This window comes from Crotalus tigris, unplaced genomic scaffold (assembly GCF_016545835.1).
Source record: "Crotalus tigris isolate CLP2741 ecotype Arizona unplaced genomic scaffold, ASM1654583v1 scf7180000018064.1731613, whole genome shotgun sequence".
Classification (NCBI taxonomy): domain Eukaryota; kingdom Metazoa; phylum Chordata; class Lepidosauria; order Squamata; family Viperidae; genus Crotalus; species Crotalus tigris.
In genome coordinates this window covers 1,707,316-1,731,613 of record NW_024096804.1, presented here as the reverse complement: position 1 = coordinate 1,731,613, position 24,298 = coordinate 1,707,316, and the positions used below count along the sequence as shown (strand labels likewise).

Here is a 24,298-nt window from a genome sequence, read left to right as displayed (position 1 = left end):
CCCAACGAAGTTCAGCTGGACTTCTCCCAGTAGAAGTGGACGGTGTGGTGCGATAAGAAAGGAGAAAGTCAGCCAACCTGTGATGCCAGTCCCCGTAGGTGAGTCTCTTCAAGGCGTCCTTTGCGATGCGCACCATGCGTTCAGCCATACCGTTGGTGGACGGGTGCAAAGGCGCAGACGTGGCATGACGAATCAGGTTTGCCTGTAAGAAAGCTTGGAATTCGGAGGAGGTGAATTGAGGGCCGTTGTCGGACACAATGACATCTGGCAGCCCGTGTGCAGCAAAAATCCCCCTCAGTTCCTGAATAGTCTTTGCAGTGGTGGTGGATGAGACAGGCACAACCTCAAGCCATTTTGAATGGCTGTCAACAAGGACCAAGAAGAACTGGCCCTGAAAGGGCCCAGCGTAGTCAATGTGCACCCTAGACCATGGGGACTGTGTTTCCTCCCATCTATGCACAGGAGCTTGGGGCATCTCTGGGCGAGATCGTTGGCACAGGTGGCATGCGTGTACCTTAGCTTCAATATCTTTATCTAAACCAGGCCACCACAAGTGGCTTCGTGCAAGAGCCTTCATACGAACAATGCCAGGATGACCCTCGTGGAGGGATTCTAAGACCCTAGTCCTCATCGAGGTGGGAATGACAACTCTGTTTCCCCAAAGCAGACAACCCTGAGAAAGGGACAGTTCGTTTCTTTTGGACCAGAAACTCTGAAACTCAGGACTAGGGCAGTGCTCAGGCCACCCGGACAGGACCCAGGAGCGGACACGTGAAAGTGTGTGATCTGTACCCGTTTCAGCGGTAACATCCCTGGCACTAAGAGGGAGCTCGGGCAAGGCTTGGATTGATAGAATGTTGACAGCTGGCGCGGGGTCAGCTTCTACTACTGGCAGAGGCAACCTACTGAGGCCATCAGCATGGCCCATTTCTTTCCCAGGCTTGTGGAGTAATGAAAAATCATATGCAGACAAGAAAATAGACCACCTAAGCATTCTAGGGGAAATGATGTGGGGAGTCTGCTTACGTGTGGTAAACAGTCCCAGCAGAGGCTTATGGTCAGTGAAGACCGTGAAATGCCTGCCATATAGAAAATCGTGGAATTTTTTAATTCCAGCAACAACAGCCAGAGCCTCCCTGTCTATCTGAGCGTAGTTGCGCTCGGCAGAAGACAGTGTTCTGGAGTAGTATGCAATAGGAACCTGAGTTCCATCAGACCTGAGGTGACTCCGGAAAGCTCCAACCCCGTAGGGGGATGCAATCACAAGCGATGCACACAGGAAGAGACTCGTTGAAATGTGCAAGAACACTGTTAGAAGTGAGCAAGGCCTTGACTTCTTTAAAGCAAGCCTCATGTGCTTGTGACCACAGCCACACAGCTTGTTTGTCTAGTAGCCTGTGAAGAGGCTCAGCTACACTAGCTTTATGTGGAAGAAAAGAATTGTAGAAATTCAGGAGGCCTAGGAAGGCCTGAAGTTCGGCCTTAGACTTTGGCCTGGGTGCTTGTAAAATAGCAGTTAGTTTGGATTCAGCAGGATGAATCCCAGCAGCATCAATTTTGAATCCCAGAAATTCAGTAGAAGGCACCCCGATCTTGCATTTGTCTTTTCTGAGCTTGAGGCCTGATTCCCTGAATCTTAACAGGACAGCCCTAAGTCTTTCAGCTAGAATGTGTGTGGAGTCTCCTGCAATCAAGACATCGTCAAAGTAGGGGCAGACCCCTGGTATACCTCGTAGTGTGTTTTCCATTACGCTTTGGAAAATCCCAGGAGCGACATTTACTCCAAACTGTAGCCTTTTTACTTTAAAGGCTCCCCTGTGGGTCACAATGGTCTGAGCTATGGCAGCATCATCATCAACAGGCAGCTGTTGATATGCTTGAGCTAGGTCAAGCTTTGCAAAAACACGCCCCCCCTTGAGAGAGGCCAGGATGTGACTGACCACAGGAACAGGATAGGCATGTTGCTGCAATGCCTTATTGAGTGTGCATTTGTAATCAGCACAAATGCGAATGTCCCCATTTGCCTTTAGAGGCGTGACAATGGGGGTCTCCCACGGGCTGGAATCAACAGGTTCTAGGATTCCCTGTTGGATTAGTTTGTCTAGTTCAGTGTCAATCTTACTTTTTAAAGCAAAAGGGACCCTTCTTGCTTTAATCCTAATGGGAGTGACAGTGGGGTCTAGCTTTAAGGACACAGGTGGTCCTTTGAATGTGCCCAGCTGGGGGCTGAAAACATCTGCAAATTCTTTGCAGACTTCCTGTAGGTCGAGTGTTTGTACGCTGTTGAGTCCTGTGACGTGTATCCCCAGGGCCTCAAACCAATCGAGTCCTATGAGACTCGTTCGTTCACCCCCTACTACTAATAAGTCTAGTGGACCTTCAAAGCTCTTGTATTGCACGTTAAGGGTGGCCTCCCCCTTAACACACACTCTTGAGTTCTGAAAATCTGTTAATACAATATCAGAAGGCCTTAACTTGGCCTTAGACCCACTACTGGAACAAATCTTCCTAAATGTATGCAATGAAATGATGGACAGGGCAGACCCTGTGTCTAGTTCCATAGATAATGGAACCCCTTGTAGCTTCACGTTGAGTGACAGCTTTTTCTTCATGGGCTTGTGTGTGCCTGTTCTACAGATGCTTCTTCGCGAAGCGCAAAACCCTACCCTATTCTGGCTGGGGAATCTGGTACCTTTCAGGCGTTCTTCTTGGGGTTGTGCCTTTCGTCGGCTCAGACACACAGCTGCAATATGCCCTTGTTTGCCGCATGCCCGGCAGGTAGCGGAGCGGAACTTGCAGTCGGTTCTCCTGTGGCGACCTCCACAGCCGATGCACTTGAGCAGAGCCGAAGAGCTTCCCTTCTGGTTCTCTTCCTTCGCGGGGTGTAGACGGTCGACTTCCTCGTCCGGATCCTCCTCGGAGTTTCGTCGGACGTCTTCCTGGTGCACGGACGCACCCTCTGCACTGTTTCTGATCGGCCGCATGTTTTTGATGGCGCCGCCTGCTGCTTCTTCTGCGGTGACTTCCCTTAAGGCGTCTTGGAAGGATAATTCTTCCTTGGCAAAAAGTCTCTGTTGTAGCTCTCGATGCCTTAGCCCGCACACGAATCGGTCCCTCAGTCGTTCCTCGAGGTCCTTGAACTCGCAGGGCTTGGCGGCCTTCCGTAGCGCGGCGATGTATTCCTTGGCTGTTTCACCGGACCGTTGATCCCTCTGCTCGAAGGTGTGGCGCCATGAGATAACGGACACCTTGGGGTGGAAGTGCTCTTTCAGCAGCTTCTTCAGGTCTGCGTAGCTTACAGACTCTACTGGAACAGGTGCTACAAGATTTTCTGCGATTTCGAAGGCGTCTTGGCCGCAAACGCAAAGCAGGGTGGCGGCCTTCAAGCTATCTTCCCTCACTTGGTTTGCCTTGAAGTAGTTCTCCATTCTGGATACGTAGGACTCCCACCGCTCTGGATGTGAGACGTCGAATTCCGAAAGCCTTCCGATTTTCGCCATCTTCGGATCTTCAGGAGACGGGTCTATCAGCCAGCCTACCCCCGAATGCGCACCGGATTGGCGGGCAGCTGCCGAGTCGACGCCGTTCCTCTTCCGCCGCTCAGGACTCCTTGGGTAAGCTTACACTTTTTCCTTTCCAGGTAGTGCAAGGCATCCCACCTCGTCGCCAGTGTTGCGTCCTTGGCGGGAAAACAGACACGAGAAGCAGCTGGAGTTCTCAGTTTCTTTTATTCAGCGTTCAGCTTACAGGAAGATGGCTTCAGCCTCGCCCAAACGCCTCGCAGCCTCTTATATAGGCAACTCCCGGGTAAATGGGTTACTTTTCCCGCGCCAGCACCCGCGCATGCGCACGGCGCTGGCGACAGCCTGTCTGGTCCCGGGCAGCTTTGCACCTGCCCGGGACTGCCTGCAAACGCCCGAGCCGTTTGCAAAGGCTCGGGACATAACAATAACCATCATCAATAAAAATGTTATTTTTATACAGTATTTCTCATGGTGTGTCTTTTCTAAGCCAGTCTACCTCAAAGGCCTGACAGTGACAAACCTTGTAACTACATTCAGATGATGTTAAATCTGCTTAGTTTTAACCTTATTGCATAAATCCCATTTCATTCATGTCTCACTGTATTATGCAAACTCATAAAACAAAGTTTCCAAATTAAACTTATAATCAACATATAACCAAAAAGAGAAAGTTTCATTAACAATATCAGAAACTGTAGTTGTGCTTTTTAAAAAATAAATAAATAAAACTAGCCAAAATTCTTCCTATTATGTTGCTAATTCCATTTTTTGCCGAATCCTTTGTGATGGGAGTCAGCAATATACTTGTGAATGCTTTTATAAAAATATTTAAAATGACTGAAATCTGAGAGAGCCAAGACTTGTAGTCTTCTTTCTTCTCATATGAGATCTTGGCATTTTTAATTTTTTTAACTTAATAATTTACTTTATTAATTAGTAAATGCATTGGAATCATTTAAATTTTTTCACCTACATGAATAGTTGCTATAGGGTATGCTTATATCTTTGCCTCTAAGAAGGACAGAATTTGTAGTCACATTATGAGTGGTGAAAATAATCAAACTCTTCTAAAAAATTTTACTCATGGATGTACGGCTGTGTTTGCAAAATGCACTGAAATACTAATCTATCACTCTGTAGAGTGGATGCTGAACAACTCCAAAATGGTGGAGGCAACCACGGCAACTGAAGCTTCACCCTTTTGTATGGTGTGATGCAAGCTAAGAAGGGGTGGGGCTTCAACCACAGTAACTTAAACTTCACCCTTTTGTATGGTGTGATGCAAGCTAAGAAGGGGTGGGGCTTCAAGGGAATGGTCATGCTTGCTATTATCATGCTACACAAACTATACAAATATCCAAACTATACATGCTATACAAACATCCCTGATTGAAATACATTGAATTAGCATTTCTATAAGCTGTTTCGCACCATATCAGGCTATTTGTTTATAAAGTAGACCTCTACTATCTAGCCTTGCTAGCCATTGCTTGCCAGGTTTGTTGTTGTCCCCAATTATTACTTAAACCTAATGATTTGTGATCTTAATTGCAGTGCCTGAGATCTGCTTGCAAAATATGCCCTTCACCTTGAGTTGGAACAGTTTCCTCTCTTGAAGACTTCATTGCTTCACCATCCTGTATTTTGAGTGCAATCAAAAACACTCCCTGTATATTAATACAACCATAAAAATAACCAATGTGTGTGAACCATCCTTCATGCCTGACAAGAAGAGGGTTTGGTTATCATTCATGCAATGAAATGAAGGTGATGCAGTTTAGGTAGCACTTGCACCCCATCACACCGCTGCATACTGTGGTCACATCCTTTTACCATTGAAATGTTGCACTGCTGTGTCAAAGATCTCTGGGCAGGTACTTACGCATTATTTATTTAATTAAAGCTGGCCTTTAGCATGTCAGGAGAGAGAGGCAGGGCTCTGAACATGTTGCAGGAGAAAGTATCGGAATCTTCCTTTTGTTTTCATTTTGTATAAGTATCTTCTAATAGAATTGTAGGCAGCATACCTACCAACTGCATCTGTTTGCCATTTTGCTCTTTGGCCCTGCATTGTTAATATTTGACTTATAACTTAAGAAACAAATAAAAGTGTTCTTGTTAGAATCTCCTACACATGTTCTGCTCCATCTGATTCATCCCCAAATGTTGAGACTTACATCTGTATCACACAAAAGATAAAAGAGCCAAACATATTGCCGCTTAGAAATGTTTCTCTTTGACTTAATCAAATCACTCTCTTTTATGTCAATGTATTTGTCTTTCACATCTTCTTGTGATTATGTAAGAAAAGGCATGGTATAAAAAAATTGGTTCTAATATCATGGGAAAAACAACAAAAGCAACATCAAGAAACAGTTGCAACTATACAGGCACCAGCATCAAAATTCAGCTAAGCATTCCACTTAGGCTTATATGAAACCTTATAAAAGTCACTAGATCTTAGTCACCAGATCAAACTAACCAGATTTCAAATGGTATTGGTATGAATGTCCACAGTTGTTGGATTTGGGAACAGATGGGTTGAAGAAAAGTAACTGCTCACCAGAGAGAAAATTAAGATAGTGCCTGTTTGGCTAAGCCAGCTATTTGAGACTATAAAGATGAATAATTATGGGCTCTTATGAGGATGAACAGAGCCTTTAAGGCTTTGATTAGACAGGGTGTACACTTGGGTACCAAATGGATGAAACTAAACTGCAGACAATGTGTCTGAGTACTAGGCCTGCTGGAATAATCATTATCTGTCAAACAGAGGCTACATAAGTATATACTCTGTTGGGATGGACACTTTGACCAACATGCCCATATCCATGGAAAAGTCCTGTGCATATACTGTAAATGTACACGTGTAGCCTCTTTTAAAATGATACTATATGTTTGATCTTTTAAAACTGCGTTGGCTATTTTCATAAACAAGTTGACCTAGATCAGGCCTAACACAAAATTTAGTGTTATTCTTGCTTAGGCTTTTTATAGCTTAGCATATTGGGTTGAACCAACTTGTTTGGTTGTCTTCATATACCATGTAAAGCCAGAAAATAGGCTAATTCAAGAATAAAGTAAATGCAACCAGTCTTCCAAATCTACAAAAGAAGATGCTGATTAAAATATTTTCCACGATAAGCCAAGAGCAGGAAAGATTATATGGGATAAACAGGGTAGCTCTGTGTAAGCTGAACTTTGGCTCACAATCTCAGCGAAAAAGTGATAAAGGGCTGAATCTATGTTCATGCTTGCCATATGAAATCATGTGAGGTTGTTTTAATTTTTAAGATAAGGAGTAGACAACACTCTTTGAGAAATCAAAGATTTACATTTGGTGTTTCTTTTTATAATTCTACAGAAAGAGAATATGCAGAACTAAAGAGTCACAGTTAAGGTTAATTATTTCCTGCAGTATATATTCCTGCATTTCTTCAAAGCAACTAAGGCAGCATTAATGGGTCACTCTTCATTTTTATCCTAACATAATTAGGGTTAAGACAGGGGGCTACAAAATAACGAGAACAAAAGTCACAGAGTGAAATCCATCATCAACTGAAGACATGAACCTGGGGGCCTCTCAGGTCCCAGACTTATACCCTATTTACTAACTGATTGGCTCTTTGGAGTGAATTCTCCCTATCCTCTTCCCACTCCAGATAGTCAGCCACACTTTTCTGTTGAGTAAGAAATTTGATTCTACTTTCAGGAAAAACAGTTCAGGATTTGAAACTTCTGTCTTGGAAATGAAGTTCCAGGCCATCCATATTTAAAGCAAAAGCAAAGTTAGAAGAACTTTGAAGCAATACATAAACCCAGGGGTCCCCAACCTCTGGACCGTGGCCCACTACTTGCATAAGTTGAGCTGCGCATGCATGTATATGCACACCAGCCCACTGCTTGGTGAGTCAAGCTGCGTGCATGCACCAGCCCAGCACCCAATGCCTTGGTTCCCCTCTCCCCCCCCCCCAATCCAGGTCACCAAGCTGCAAAGGTTGGGGACTGCTGCATAAACAAATTATTTGAAATTGGCAACTCCCCCATATAAGGAGAGGCCGGACAGAGATTGACAGAAACATAGAAAACCGACAGCAGAAAAAGACCTAGTGGTCCATAAAGTCTGCCCCTTCAGGTTTTTTTATTTTTATTTTTTTAATGTTTGTTGGATGATGAACATGTGTGTTATCCCAAGCATGTTTAAACTCATTTGCTGAGGATTGACTCACTACCTTTTCTGGAAGTTGGCTCCAAGCTTCCATTACTCTTTTTGTGAACTAATATTTTCTAAAATTATTTTTGAATTTCCCTCTGTCAGTTTGAGGTTATGTCCCCATGTTCTTGATTTTTGCTTAATTTTAATTTTTGATCTATGCATTAAAAAGCAATCCAGTAAACCCACATTTTCCAAAAGTTAAAAATGCAAACCCTGGAGCTCAGAAAAAGAGCAGAGCACATAAAAAGACAGAATTAGTAGGAAACAATAATGTATTTTTGGTGAAGATAAGTTATATTCAGGTGCACATTAGTTTATAACACAGACAGAAGTTTATTTTAAAAACCAACATTTGCACTGTGAAATTCTACAAGGAGGAGTATCAGCTTAAAGTCACATTTAAATATCTAAGGTTGTATTTTAAATTCTATGTACAATTTTTATACAATGGTTTTACTTATGAATAAACATTATTAAAAGTTCTTTACAGAATCTATATTTGTTTGAAAATGTGCTGCTTGTACAGAAAGTCAGGACCTTTATATTAGGATCTCATATTCTTAGCAAATCTTACTTCAAAATAGCCCTATCCAGAATGCTGAATTGCTTTGTGTCCTTTGTGACAAATACTTGAAGAAAAGCAAACATCAGCACAAGTTTCCAACAGTTCAAAAGGGAAAGGGAAGTTGCTCATCTAAAACGTGCTCTGAATTTGGCAACACTCATATCCTACAGACATGGCAATGCCATTAAATATCTTTCTGTCACAATCCACATAGTGGAAAATATCTCTTGTAGCTCAGATATCATATTTTAACAATCACCTACCAAAAAACGAAGCCTGAGGATATGATGCAATGTAATGTACTAATATAAGCTGGCATATTAAACTCATATCTATGAGGTCAGGAAGCATTTAGATGAAAGATTAGATAGAGAAAATGGTGTTTTAGCATCCCAGATACTGTAATGTGGATGCTGTCTAGTTATAGGCCTAGTGGCTGAAGTGTCTAATGCAGAAGTTCTGTACCAGCAGCTGTTCTGTAAATTATTACTGCATTTTCTTTAAAAAAAATCACTTTTTAATTGCTGCGGCTTCTAAAAACAAATCATTTTTATATCTCTGTTTAATGAGGTGGCATTTAGTAGCTTCCTGATGTAGCCTGTGTTTCCAGAATACAGATATATATGTGGTTATGCTGTAACATTATAATAAGTATCATTCGCTGTAATGCTGAGTAGAAGCAAAAAAAAAAAGGAGAGAGAGATTGTAGCATAAAGACCAAATAATGCTTGAAAGATGGCAGGCTATAGATCAATGATTCAACAGTTTAATGAGGCAGAAATGTCACCTGGTGCCTTCTATGCAGTCACACAATTGTCACTATTTTAACGAAACGCAGTTTCTTCCAGTCTTGGAGCATATTCTTGCTTCTCTTTCCCACATTAAAAAATGCAACTAGGAATAAAGAGCAGGTTGAATCTACAGTCCATTTGGTTCCCACATAAATTAACTGGAAGGGCTTTTTTCTGGTTCTCCACTTGTTCATCAACAAATATTTCAGCCCAGAAGACCACATCAGCCCAGAAGACCACATCAGAAGACTACATGTACACATACACACAGTAACACTGCTTAAGTTTGCTACCTTCTTGTCAGTAAGGAAGCAGTAATATTCCACAGAAGCTGGCATCATTAGGTAATCCATCACTTTGCTGTAGCTACTAGACTACTAGTACTATAGTAATTAAAAGATACAGCATTAACATCACTTTAGGAGATCACCAGTCAGCTTTGGAGATACACTCCAGGGAAGAGGCAGAGCAGACTCTCTTCCCTGGTGCAGCTTCCTGGATATTATGATTTCCAGCTGCCAGCTATGTATAGTAAGAAAGCTGGCTACTTGAATGTCACAAAGAGACTCAATGAGACTCATATTCTGTATATATTCAACCACGATTTAAGGGTCTACACCAGCGTTCTTCAAGCTTAGAAACTTTAAGATGTGTGGACTTCAACTCCCAGAATTCCCCAGCCATCATCCTGGCTGGGGGAATTCTGAGAGTTGAAGTTGAATGTTAAGGTTGCTAAGTTTGAAAAATACTGGCCTACCAAACCCTAACCTTCACAACTTTCAGAAAAAGTGCAAAAAAATATAGCTGGTATATTCTGTCATTGCTTCTATCTTAAGTGACTAAGAGCTACGTGTAATGGCAGGAACCGTGTAATGGCAGGAATCTGACTGTCTGAAAATGGATTTCTCTAGTAAGAGAATGCATCTGTCATGATCACAACATGGAAGAAGCATTTCTTTAGCCAGATTCACATTCAAAACTATTCATTATCTTAACTTCTTCCAAATTCAACTCATGATAGGTTGAAGAAAATTGGGAAGCATCAACGAGGTTAGATATTTAGGATCTTCCCTGAAACTGTAAATCTGTGATATTTGGAGTTAAAAATGGTTATTGCAATGCTTTGCTTTCTATATCAGCTGACTATGTGGGATAGTGGGTGGCTATGAAAGGGATGCATATATGCAACATATTAATAGTTGTCAATATATATATATATATATATATATATATATATATATATATATATATATATATATGAGAGTAACTGGGCAATTAAGAATTATATTACCATATATTCACATGGATAAGCTGAAAACTTTAGATGCCAATTCACCCCCAAAATTTGGATTGGTTTATCCATGGATAGACTTACCTACAAATACTAGGATAAGTCTTCCCTCAGAATTTTTAAAGTACCTAGTATATCCCTATATAAGCCTATCTGCAAATAAGCAGACCCTCAAAAATTTAAGCAAAAGTCATAAAAAATGTGCCACTCATGGGTAAACCAACTGTGAAAATTACATCAAAATTTCAAGTGTCAGTTTATCCACGGGTGGGACATTTTTCATGGCATTTTAGTGAATGGCAAGAATATTCCAGGCCCAGCTAGTGCTCCTTCAGCTTGTACAATGGGGTTGTATGATGGCTTTGTCCTCCACACAATCAGATCAATTAAGAAAGCAGGTAGCAAGGAGAAAAAAACTTTGTCCCTCCTCTTTCTATACTTCCCAGTAGAGGAAGCTTACACAACCACAACAATTGTGGTATGCAAGAAGAGACAGCTTCAGTGGGAGATAATAACTTGAAAAATGGGTTGATCTCCAAGCAAAAAATTCAAGATTCAGTTTATCAGCAGATGGGTTTACAGAAGAGTATACACCCAATGCTGGCAAACCTATGGCACGTGTGCCACAGGTGGCACGCAGAGCCCTCTCTGTGGGCACGCGCGCCATCGCCCCAGTCCTAGGCCTTCAGTTGGGTTTATAAAACCTTTTTGCTTTAGGCCTCCGCCGTGTGCAAAAAAAAAAAGGTTCAATCAATCAATCAATTTCAACTTCTCGCGGGGAAAAAAAATCTTGCAAAGTTGGAATTGATTGATTGAACTTTTTAGTCCCACCCAGTCTTCCGTTACCACCGCAGCCACACCCACCCAATGGGCCACACCCACCTGGCACCCGATGATACATAAATGGGTTTTGGGTTGCAGTTTGGGCACTCAGTCTTTAAAAGGTTCGCCATCACTGGTATATACAGTATTGAAAGGTGCTGTTGGCTTGAGAAATGCAATCAGAAATAACATTCAAGGTATTCAGAGGGGTGCTATGTGTACATCACTTTTCTTTGCCTTGTTCATTTTTCTGCCTTCCCTGTTTGTCTTTCCTTCTTAGCTCTAGGAAGTCGCTATTTAATGTCCAAATAAAGGTGATAACATTCAAGCTTTCTTCTCCATCACAATGGCACTCTCTGCAATTAACTTATTCCTTTTCACATTTTCCTCAGAACATAACTAAATGTGAAAAATGCCTCCAAATCTATGATAGATACTGCTACTGATGATCGTGAGAGAGTCAATGGCACAAATTCAAGTGCAGAATCCCAGACGGGAGGAATTAGTGTAGTACTAAGCCTAGGGTACACTCCAAATGACTTATTTTCAAAGCTGAAATTCACACCTACAGATGAGTCACACATACTGTTTGTTGCAATTCTCTTTGATTCATGTCCCATTGGACATACCTAAAGAGGTTTAGATGCCTGGTTTGAAGGAAGAAATGCACTGGTGAGCAGACTATCCTCCATAATCCTTTCTAATCCAAGTCTATGGATATACAGCGGCATTCTTTAACTCGAGTGATCCTCTTTTTCTTGATTGGAGGTTGCATTTCTGGGCAGGACAGTGTAACCACCATGGTGGTGAATTTCTTTGGCTTGCAGAATGAACATGATTGGAAGGAACCTTCTTCTCTATGGATATGCCTTGGGATATAGAATGAATTGCACTGGCCATAACAGAATCTATTAATGATGGTTTGGCTTCTGCAGCCTTCCTCTTGGATTGTTTGCTTAAGCGGATGCGTTTTGCACCAATCCCTTTTCAGATACTTTCGTTCTGTGACATGCAATGCCTCTTGGCTTGATTCCAGCACCTCTTCAGTAGATTTGGCCTTCTCCTTCCCCCGGGGTCTGGAACCGGGCAGTGGTGGCTGCTGGGTCTGTTCGGAGTCATTGGGCTGGGCTTTGTCAGGAGAAGGGATGGTTCCTTGTGATCCGCGGTTCCTCTTGCTGCCCTCTCCCAAGGGCAGCAGAAGACTCAACAAAAGGAAGACACCAACAGCAGAAACTATGCAAGCCATTCTAAGAATACAAAAAGGAATATTATCAGATTGTTTTCTACCAATCAAAAAATATATCCAAAGCTACAAGAAAGATTTTCTGCGCTAGAGAAATTCAGAAACTTGATTGAAACTTAATCTACTTATACTATGCTTACTAACAACAACAATAGCATCAAGTTAATATACTGGATTTTATTATTTGAGTCAAATCGGTGGTGCAAATTCTGAATGCTTATCGCAACTTTTTTTCCATTGTTTTGGCATGACGCATCCGGCCCGCGGGCCGGCAATTTGACACCCCTGAAATAAGACTGTGGCAAATAAATATTACATTAAGTGTTCCAACCAAGGTTATTCTATTCACCCAAGTCCTTTATTTACATAAAAAATGTAAATAAAACTTGGGTAAGACCAAGTAAAGCAAATAGAGAGCAGTTCAAATATTCCATGAAAATATTTTAAATGAAACCTGGTGCTTTCATACTAAGACCTTCGCCCTCCACAAGATTTTAAAATCTCTTTCATTTCTTTAAAGATCTGCAAAGGAAATCTCATTCCCACTTTTTTTAACTACATATTTAGATTCAGACTCCATAAATTGGATTTGCAGTAGCATAATTATCACCAGGGCTTTTTTTCCTCATAGAATGCCCAGAACGGACTTCCGGCACCTTTTTTTGATGGAACCTTGTAGGGTAGGCAAGGCGGGTTGTATGATGTGTGTGAGTTCCGGCACCTTTTTTTTTTTTTTTTTTTTAGAAAAAAAGCACTGATTATCACGCAACACACTTAATTACCAGCCTCAATGACAGGTTCATAATAAGTGATGTGCGGCTGAAAAGAAAGGATTTCCAAAAAACTTAAAAACTCAATTTTCAGAAAAATTAGTTAAAGAAAAACAAAAACAATACTAGCTACCTATTATACAGCAGGGTCCTAGAGAAATTGAGGGCCAAATTGTCTGGACTATTAAGACAACTTCTTTTTCTTTTTCAGTTTGCAGTATGGAGTTGCAGAGAAAAGAAATGGACAAATAAGGTTAGGATGATGGCGTATTTTTGTTCTCACTGCAATAGATTGTGGTTCCTCTATCTACTCATGCTGGCTCTGATTAGGTTTTCAGGAGGAGCAAAATGATTTAACTTTTCCACATATACATTGCTTAGCTCTGTTGGGAATCTGGGAAAGGAAAAAAATATTTAAAACATTACATATTATATTTCGTTTGGATACTCCAATAGGAACCAATGGCCCATGTAGCATTAAATTGCTAATGAAAGAATGCTACTTTATGCCACTATGGTTAATAGATTCCCTTAAATATTGAGACATCTTCCCTAGGGCCTAGGAAAATGCAGAAAGGAAACTTGAAGATGAGTTGCCTGTGAACAAAACTCATTTAGACAAACAAGTTCAGGTCATTAATTTGAGAAAAATATTGCTACAATAAAATAGAGTTTAATTTCATAGTTAAATGCAATATAGTTTCTGAACCCAAAATATTTAAGAATCTAAACCAAAGGGTAAAATTAATGTTTATTCTAGTACTGTCTCATTTTGCATGTCTTGGCCTCCAGTCAGATTAGGCCATAATTTTCCTATTATTTTACATGTTTCTTTTAGGGTGAAATTACTTAATTTTGTTTCAGAATTTTCAAAACTTTTTTTTCTCAGATCAACATGGGCCAACATGGACTACATGTAGGCTTTATATGTAGGCTTTAGCAACTACTCATAAATTATAATTGGCAAGTAATGTTAAATCGTCAACATATGAATCTCATGCTTATGGTGCACTGTAGTAAACTCCCAATTTTTTAAAAAAAGTTCAATTGGTAGCTTTTAACACTCCTGACCTGGTTTATATGACATCAAACCCCAAGTCTGGTGATCTTTCTCTGGTAAAAAAACAGGTTGCATTGATTTATGGCATGATCATGTTAATCAAAGAAACATAAACTTTGACAGATTCCAAAAGAGTAGAGCAAGAAATAACAAGTAACAATAGTGAAATAAACAACAAATAAATACCGTGTTTCCCTGAAAATAAGATTGGGTCTTATATTAATTTTTGCTCCAAAAGACGCATTAGGGCTTATTTTCCAGTTAGGGCTTATATTCGTGGAAATACGGTACTAAATATGTCCATCTGGCTGACTATCTTAACTGGGACTTATTTGGGGAGTGGGGCTTATATTACGAGCATCCTGAAAAATTATGCTAGGGCTTATTATCCAGTTGGGTCTTATTTTCAGGAAATACGGTATTACTGTATAAAGAGATTCTCTGTAGAAAGAGAAAGATCTAGGAAAGAAAATCAAGTACACACATATGATTTAGCAGAAATTGAGATAATCAAGGATTTGATTAAACCCCAGGGTACTTGACAAGCCCCAACATTCCCCAATGGCCTTAATACCATATCCCCAGTTACCCAGAATTTGGCCAGTTCTTAAGATCCAGAATAAGCATTAGAATTCAGATGAAGTAGTCAATGGAATTCCAACTCCATTTAATTAACCCCTCCAGTAAGTTATAAGGGCTTTAGGTACAGCTCAGATTCTATACAGCAATTTAACATCTAACCAAAATAAAACTATTCAAGCTCACCTCTTCTCACTTGCATCCTCCCAAATTGTATAAAACACACAAATGTGCATTTTGATACCAGGTAGATCCCGGGCCCATGTGATTTTTACTAACTCTGAACCTGAACCACTAATATACCTAGCATATTTTGATACACATACCCTCTTTTTAGACACATTTTGTGAAGACCTAGCTCTCTGAAGAAGATTCTAATACTAGGAAAAGTAGTAGGGAAATAGAAGAGGATGACAAGCACCAAGATGGATAGACTGAGTTACAGCAGAGAGAAGTACACTGTTAGTAGATCCAAGAGACTAAATTTGGGACAGATTCTGATGGAGAAAGTCTATTTATGTGATTGCTAGAAGTCAATAACAACTTGATGACATAAGCATCAATCAACATTGATTGCTGAGAGCTAGTTTGGGGTAGTGGTTAAGGTGTTTGATTAATGACCAGGACTCTGAGTTCTAGTCCTGCTTTAGCCCAAAGCCAGCTGGTTGATCTTAGCCTAGTCAGTTCTCTTGGTTTTAATTAGAAGGAACTGGCAAGCTGCTTTGGAAAAATTCTAAGAAAACTGCAGGGATCAAAACTAACCTGAAGACATCATTTTTCCACTTCCAACAGAACTACAGCTGACTGGGCAACAACAACCTGACTCCACACCTGCTGCTAGCCTCATGTCTTCAGCAGCATCCCTACCCTGGGTGCATTGCCTGCACCCAGAGTAGATCACCTCCCTACTCACCCCTGCCTAGATTTAAACCAGTGGTTCTTAACCTTTTTGAACGAATCGCCCCCTTGAGCCAATTAGGAAGTTGTCATCGCCCCCCCCTCCCCCAACATAACCTCTCAATCACAACATAGGAAATAATTCTTCAATTTATGCAAACACTTTTTTTGTTTTCTTTAAAATTGTCATCAGGACATATCAATGCAAATAATTTATTTCCAGTCTTTTTCCCATATCTCCCATATTCTGGCCAATGGCACGCCACTGTATAGGTAAAGGCTGTTGCGCAATGCGCATGAAGATAAGCGATGCCTATTCACATATGTACAGCGTTCTGTACTGAAGATAGCTGGAGGAACATTTGAAAACACAATTCAGTCCACTAATAGCGAGCGATCTGATGTTTTTGTACAATAGATATACAGCGATATCTGTCAAAATCGTATATATACAGATATAGAGCAATATACGTGTCCCCAAAACTTCTCGCTCCATCGCCCCCATATTGCCCCCTTTTCGTTCCTTTGCCCCATGTCACCCTTTTCGTTCCATTGCCCCCCTGAAAAATGAAATCGCCCCCTGGGGGGGCAATATCGTCCAGGTTAAGAACCATTGATTTAAACCAATGTTTTTATCAGTTGTTATTAATTCTCTCTACCTGCATCAGTCCTTAATATGAAACTAACATACACTCAATCTTGCAGACTGTGATAGACTTACACTGAGAATAGGAAACAGAAGATTGTATTTTAGATACAACATACAATGCTTTACTTATTGGACCAGAAAAGGAATTCTTCCAGTTCAGCTTTGCTTCTGTCCTATAGCCAGATGACCTGGATTGTTCCCAGATAGGATACAATTGAGTTAGTTCCATCATTATGTGTTACAAATAGGCCAAGACAAATATGATCTTTTGTTTGTTTTTTGATGTGACATCAAAGTCTGAGGGCACAATATCAATGATGATTTTTTTTTCCTCTCTCTCTCTCTCTCTCTCTCACATATGTGTGTGTGTGTGTGTGTGTGTACGACATTTTAAAGAAAATAAACAGGAAGAACAAAAAGAAAATTCAAAGTAGAATGCAAATGAGAAAACAAGTGTTAGAAACTATGGTTTTAGTCTATTAATTATGAATAACTGAATACTGAAAAGCCTAAAAATAATAAATTCAACACAGCAAAAATTAAACATATGAAACACATCTCTAAAACAATTGATAAACTAGCAACAGACACAAAGCAAATATAATTAACAATGCCCTACCTACTGGCAGTCGCAAGCTATTGGGTTGCAATACAGTACAAACCTTGTAAGCCTGGAAACCCATTCAATCAGTATACTTTTTGAAAACTAATTCATTTATCAAGAAAATTATTTAAATTTCACCCATGAGAGGTTAAGGCAGATGACCTCTCTCCAATTTTCATCCCAGTAGCAATGATATGAGATAGGTTAAGATGAAAGAATAAATAATCTAAAATCACCTGTGAACACTTTGATTAGATAGAAATTTGATTCTGAGTCCCCCCCCCCCCCAAACTAAGTCAAACACTTAAACTGGCTTTAAAAGATGGAAAATGACACAACTGAATGTAAATGATCAAAGATATCTTTGAGAACATCTAATCCCAGTGCAAGAATCCACTATTACAGCATCCCCCAAAGATGGTCATCTAGCTTCTATATGATTATTTCTAGTGAATGAGACTCCATCACTCTCAAACTCTGGTTGTTAAAACAATCTTACTGTCAGATAATTTTTCTGATGTCCAGCTAATCTGTAATTTGAACTCACGGTTTCTTGTCCTGTCGCTTACCTCATCTTCTACAGGACAGTCATAGTTGAAGATACCTATCGTATTTCCCCATAGTTTACCATGCTAAACATATCCAACACCTTCAAACATTCCTCTTTTTTTTCTTTCCGAGCCCTTTATTATCTCAGTTAGTCATCTTTGGACACACCCTGGTTCTCACTGTCTAAACCAGTGGTTCTCAACCTTTTTAATGCCATGACCCCAACCGGTCGTAAGTCGAGGACTACCCAACCGGTCGTAAGTCAAGGACTTTCCCTGCCCGGGGGTGCCGCGCATGCGTGGTGCCGCACCCTGCGCCGGCCGAGGCGTAGCTGCCAAGGGGCAGTGACGGCGCAGGGCGACCACCGGCTGGACCACCAGCTGGCCCAGCCCAAGGGAGGTAAGGCACCCGCCGGGCCCCACCCGCTCCAGCAACCCTCCCTGCACCCGCCAGCCTCCCACCTCCCACCCCTGGCCCTCTTTTACTTACATTTTTAGTAGTTGCTCAGCAGGGAGGGGTGGAAACTTCCAGACAGCTCGCCTTTGCTACAGACAACTTGCAGCACCGTTTGCAGAATGGGACTTTTGGTGGGCTCAGCAGGGCAGAGACAGCCTGGACAATTCCTATTGGCTTTTGAAAGCCAATAGAATTAGACTCTATTCAAGAGAGTCTATTCTATTGGCTTTCAAAAGCCAATAGAATAAAAGGGAGTAGCACAGCTAAGGAAAAGGGGGGGAAAAATGGCGGACTGCTTTGTTTGGCGACCCCTGTGAAATGGTTGTTCGACCCCAAATGGGGTTGCGACCCACAGGTTGAGAACCGCTGGTCTAAACCAATGATTCTTAACCTGGACGATATTGCTCCCCAGGGGGTGATTTCATTTTTCAGGGGGGCAATGGAACGAAAAGGGGCAATGCGGGGGCGAAGGAACGAAAAGGGGGCAATATGGGGGCGATGGAGCGAGAAGTTTTGGGGACACTTTTGAGACTTTTTCATACAGTGAATCGCTGTATATCTGTCGTACAAAAACATCAGATCACTCGCTATTAGTGGATTGAATTGTGTTTCCAAATGTTCCTCCAGCTATCTTCAGTACAGAACGCTGTACATATGTGAATACGCATCGCTTATCTTCATGCGCGTTGCGCAGCAGCCTCTACCCATACAGTAGCGCGCCATTGGCCAGAATATGGGAGATATGGGGAAAAGACTGGAAAGAAATTATTTGCATCGATATGTCCTGATGACAATTTTAAAGAAAACAAAAAAAGTGTTTGCATAAATTGAAGAATTATTTCCTATGTTGTGATTGAGAGGTTATGTTGGGGGAGGGGGCGATGACAACTTCCTCATTGGCTCAAGGGGGCGATTCGTTCAAAAAGGTTAAGAACCACTGGTCTAAGCCATACATGTCAAACTCATGACATTATGTGATGTCACACGGCATATTGGAGCTTTTTCTCCATTGCTGGCAATGGGGTGAGCATGGTTTGCTGGTGATGTGTCCAGCCCGCGGGCTAGCAGTTTGACACCCCTGGTCTAAATTGCAGTGATCAGAAGTAGATGCAATATTCTAGGAGCAGTCTACCAGTGAAAAATAAGGAATAACAATGACTTCTCTTGATCTAAACTACAGTAACTGTAGGATTGCATTTCTTTTTTCATTCAACTGCATCATGCTATTAATTCATATTTAGCTTGCGATCCACCAAGACATTCAGCTCCTTTTTGTCTATACCAGTACTGTTGCTTAATAAGGTTCCTCCTCCATATTAAATTCTTCCCAGGCAAAAGCACTTCACATTTGTCTCTGCTGAAATTCGTCTTGCTTGGTTTGATTCAATGTTCTAATGCATTAATATCCTCTTGAATCTTGATTTTGAACTAAATTGAAAGTATTTTCCAGAGAAGCCTTGGATCTAAACCTGGGTATAGGAAAATGTTTCCATAAAGAAGGCTGTTGGTACTTCTATTCTAACTTCTGACTAAAAGATGTTACACATCTATGTGGGATTCTATATTGGAATGGATAAGGCAACATACAATCTTTCCACAGTATAGTACTGTATCTAGCAACCCTTGTTAGACTGATTTTTAAAAAGGTGCTGACATAATGGGTTATCTAGGGTTAGCCAATATTTGGAGGGGGGGTGCAGAAAGCCAGAAGATCAGATGATAGCAGCATGGACTTAATTTTTCTTTTGCTTCTCTTTGTTTAGCAAGTTTGGTAAGATGAAGAGAGTAAAATGAAACAAGGCCTGCATCAAGAAAGGAAGTGGGGAGAAGAGATGGGCTAAAATGTTATTTGGGGTGGTTCTCTTTGGCCTTGTTGACAGCTGGACTGGGAAAATGTTGGGTATTGGATTTGCTTACAGTTAACAAGATATTTAACCTTTCTCCCTGCAATTACTTTATGTATCCTAAACTGATAAAGTGGCTTTGTATCTAACTGTCCTTCCTCTTAAAGTAAGAGGTTTTCGAGAGCTTGTTCTCTTTAACACAAAAACTGTCCCTCTTCATAATGTTAAGTTTTAGTCTTTTATTCATACTAGTATACTGGGACCACACTATGCCTTCCAAATGTGGTTTTGCTAATAGAAAGCTGAGATATGGAATGGCAAATTTTATATTTGTTAAATAAAGTTATTATGTTAGGACTCGGTATGGACTTTTTGCAGACACCCACATGGGAGAAGATGTTACTCTACTTACTGGATTTGCCTATTGCTAAGAGACACATTACAGGATGAAGAGTTTTATTATGTGTTAATTATGAGGTGGTGAAAAGATAGTAAAATTGCTTATACTTGTGTTGAGGGTAGGAATCCCCTTTCCTGGAATAGAGGTTCTGTTTATTTTTTATTTTTGGGGGTTTTTTTGCAAAAAGTTATTGTTCTTTCTTTCCTTTTCTGTTTTGTATTATCGGTCACTGCTTTAATTAAAACTTTTAGAGTTTTTTTTAAAGAGATAACTGAATGTGGGAGGGAGGCCATTGCTTTCTTTTAACCCATTTGCATTGTCTTGCCCAAGGACCTGCCTATAAAGCAGTGGTTCTCAACCTGTGGGTCGGAACCCCATTTGGGGTCGAATGACCATTTCACGGGGGTCGCCAAACAACGCAGTCTGCCATTTCCCCCCCTTTTCCTTAGCTGTGCTACTCCCTTTTATTCTATTGGCTTTTGAAAGCCAATAGAATAGATTCTCTTGAATAGAGTCTAATTCTATTGGCTTTCAAAAGCAAATAGGAATTGTCCAGGCTGTCTCTGCCCTGCTGAGCCCGCCAAAAGTCCCATTCTGCAAACGGTGCTGCACCAGTTGAGTAGTCCTCGACTTACGACCGGTTGGGGGTTGCAGCATTAAAAAGATTGAGAACCACTGCTATAAAGTCAGAGGCCAGCCTGCAGGAATAATAGCTACTCCTACGTGTCCGCAAAAGCGACAGTTCCTGCCTGAATGTTCCTCCTTCTGACCTTCCTATGGAAGCGGTATTGCATTAGGCAACTGAAATCTGTCAAATTCCCACCAAATCTGCATAAACGACAGCTTATCGATGTCAAAAGCAGATGCTTCTCCCTCTCCGTGGCGTCGTGGGAACTTTACCTAGCGAAGTTGGGGTTGCCACAGCTGCAGAAGACCCGTGACAGGAAAGTTTTACGCAATCATCCACGACGGCTACTCCCTGAGCGTTATGATTGGAAATCAAGCTTTTACCTTGCAAGAACGCCGCAAGGGGCCCATTTCGAGATATTTTACTCAAATCTCCCACTTCTGCTACACTAAGCCACCCGCCGCCGCCGCCGCCGCCTTCCAGACAACTTAACTCCCCTCATCGCCATCGCGACTCGGCCGCAATTGCTCCTCGAGTGTAAACAATGTTAAGCAATTTACATAATTAAGGTGCTGGTTTATTAATTCAATTGCCAGCGCGCAGACTGAACCTCCTTGGAGACGCGGAAGACGCCACGTTTAAAACAACTCGCAGGATTTACTCGGGGCAGCATTTCCCGGGCGTTGCGTCGTCCTCGTAACCCGGCAGGCAGAAGGGCGAGACGCGCGCGGGCTCGGAAACCAAGCGGGGGGGGGGGAGAAGAGAAGAGAGATGCGGGCTGCTGTCTCTGCCCCTGAGCGAAGGATCCAAGCTTAGGAGATCAAGGCGACCATCCCCACGTTACACAGCGCGGGAATGGTCTCTGCCAGAGCCTGAGGAGAATGCCTGCAACGCACTTATTGCTTCGCTTGAATAGCTCGAGTCAACCACAGAGGTGCCTTGTTCAGTAACCCCGGTGGCTCCACCCTGGGCTAAAACCCGCAAGGTTTTTTTCTCCCGTGTAGTTCACGTTTGAAAGCTTCCAACTAGCACTCCAGAAAACTTCCTCTTTTACCCTCGGATAAAGCCCGATTCCCCAATAGAGTCGGGCTTTTCCCGCGCCAGCAATAAGCTAAAGTCCTACCGCGCCCTCTGAAAATAACTCTGGGTCTTAACACGGAGGTTCGTACTGCCGAGACCGCGTCCCGATTCTCTCCGAGTTGTCACCCCCCCCCCCAAAAAAAGCCTTCCGAAAACAACGCTGGGAACCACGTCTCGAGTAGCGCCACTGAGGTCGGCTGCCCTCCTCTCGAAACCAGCATTTCGCCCTTATCTTTCCTACTCTGCCATGCGGAGCGTTGCCCCTTCCCCTTGCGAAGACCAAGCCGGGACCCTGCCCGCCATCCCTCACCTGCGACGGCGACCGAAGTTTCACCGCTGCTCTTCCCGCGTTGAGGCGCTCGGCTCCTGCCTCTGACTTGGGAACGCAGCGTGCTAGCTGCCATTTAAATGCCTGCCAGCTGAGAGCGGCCCTCCGTGTCATTGGCTGAGGCCTCCCAATCCACCCCCAGCCGCCGCCGCCGCCGCCGCCAGGATTCGCGCTCCCCCCCCCCCCAAAAAACCAGCAACTTCACGCCTACCAATTCCCTATTATTCACACGCTGTGTGTGCAAGGCAAGAACTGGTGGAGTAAGAGCTTTTTCCCCGCATACAGAGGCAACACGTGCAGTGGAATATGGGATGGAAGAGGAACGCACAGGAAAACCCCATTTCTCTTTCATCCTAGCCCTGGATTTTGTGTAGGATTGTGAGGATTGCTCATTAATGGCTTTGTAGTTTTAAGTTCGAGCCTCTTGCAAAACAGTTGATGGACATGTGGCTAGGGACAGTTCGCTTTTTGTTTTGTTTTTTAATACCGCTGCAGCCTTGTTCTCAGAGCTTAATTATTGTTGTGTAATAATGTGGAAAGAATTTATCCACATCTTCATGACAAGGAGCACTATAAGAGGGCATAGTGAGTTACCAAAAGCAAGAGTTCTAACCTCAGATTTCTAGCTGTGAACTGTTATCTTGGAATAATGGTCAAAACATGATCTTTGCCAGCATCCCATCCTGACCCAGAAGCCTTGGTGGGTTTTTGAAGTTCCTAGTGGGACTTTTTTTTTCTAAAGGGCCAGTGAGTCTATGTGATTTACTGGACAGGTCCCTGCAGTTTTCTTGGCAAAAATTAAGAAGTAATTTGCCAGTGCCTCCTTCCTGGGGCTGAGAGTGAGTGACTGGCCCAAGGTCACCCAGCTGGGTTTGGGCCTAAAGTGGCACAAAAACCTAGAGTCTCCTGGCTTCTAGATTGATGCCTTAATCACTAACTAAAGCGGGCTGTCATGGAACAAATCTATTTAGAAATTAATCCATAGTTCTGGATGCCCCATCAGCCATTACAAGTGTGAATCAATTTATAGATCATAACCTAATCTGAATACATTTTTTTTAAAAAGGAAACCAGAATCCCAAATAAAATTGGGTTGCAAGCAGGACTCTTACTTAGCATTTCTCTCCCTTTATAATGGTGACAAATGTCACCCTGCAGATTCTTCCATGCTTCCTAGGGACAGTGGGGCTTTATTGTTTCAGTCCTGCACTAAATCAGAAAGGACTTTAGAGTTAAGCATTGTACCGCTGGCTGCATCATGATGTGGTTTTGATAAGTCCCTGGCATGGTACTGCTATGATCAGCTCTTTAGTGCAGCAGTATCCAGTTGGCAGATAATGCTAAACAAAGTCTGGATGAGTATGAAATGGTAAATTAGTGCTGCTCTGATCTCATTAGCTACTGGTTATCTGACCTTACCTCCAATGTAATGGGTAGTTTTTACATTCTTGTAGGATGCTACCAGCTTAAGATGAAAGCTCCTTTAACAACAATGCCAGTAAGGATAATTTGTCTTCCTCAGTCATGGCTCAGGAATGAGATGAAGGTGGTCTCTTAAGGACACAGCAAAAGAAAGAAGTGACGAGGCTAGTTTGTGCTTAGGGCCATGGAAGTCCACAAGGTGTAGTCAAAAAAGTAGTAAAAATGTGTGGTCAATTTGAACAATAAAATCAAGTTCTGCCTGTTCTGCATGATGCACATCAGAAATAGGCAGAGATTTATTTATTTATTTGTTTGTTTACCTATCTATTTATGTTAATTTATTTGATTTGTATAGCTGCCCATCTCAGCAAATGACTCTGGGTGCTCACAATTCAAAAACATATACTACAATTAAAATCCTAAAAACATTTTAAAATAATAAGAACAGTAAAAACCATTAAAACACTAAAAACATTAGAATGTCGGATTCTAGTACAGCGGTCCCCAACCCCCGGTCCATGGGCCGCAGCATGCCAGCAACTGGTCCGCACAAACAAAACTGCATTCACAGGATGCAGGC

At 41.9% G+C, this 24,298-nt stretch overlaps 1 protein-coding gene across 1 annotated transcript; it reads right to left on the bottom strand.

The window, feature by feature from the left end:
• Nucleotides 1-11,233: 11,233 nt before the first annotated feature.
• Nucleotides 11,234-22,411, bottom strand: GREM1 (gremlin 1, DAN family BMP antagonist). The gene is made up of 2 exons (XM_039347321.1): nt 22,279-22,411; nt 11,234-12,456 (listed from the first exon to the last, which is right to left on the bottom strand). Exon 2 carries the CDS (start codon nt 12,453-12,455, stop codon nt 11,910-11,912), a length of 546 nt encoding a protein of 181 aa, XP_039203255.1. The 5' UTR covers nt 12,456; nt 22,279-22,411; the 3' UTR covers nt 11,234-11,909.
• Nucleotides 22,412-24,298: the final 1,887 nt, after the last annotated feature.

What these genes read in the sequence shown, in the direction of transcription:
- GREM1 (XM_039347321.1), bottom strand. Translation starts at nt 12,455, where the DNA reads ATGGCTTGCATAGTTTCTGCTGTTGGTGTCTTCCTTTTGTTGAGTCTT.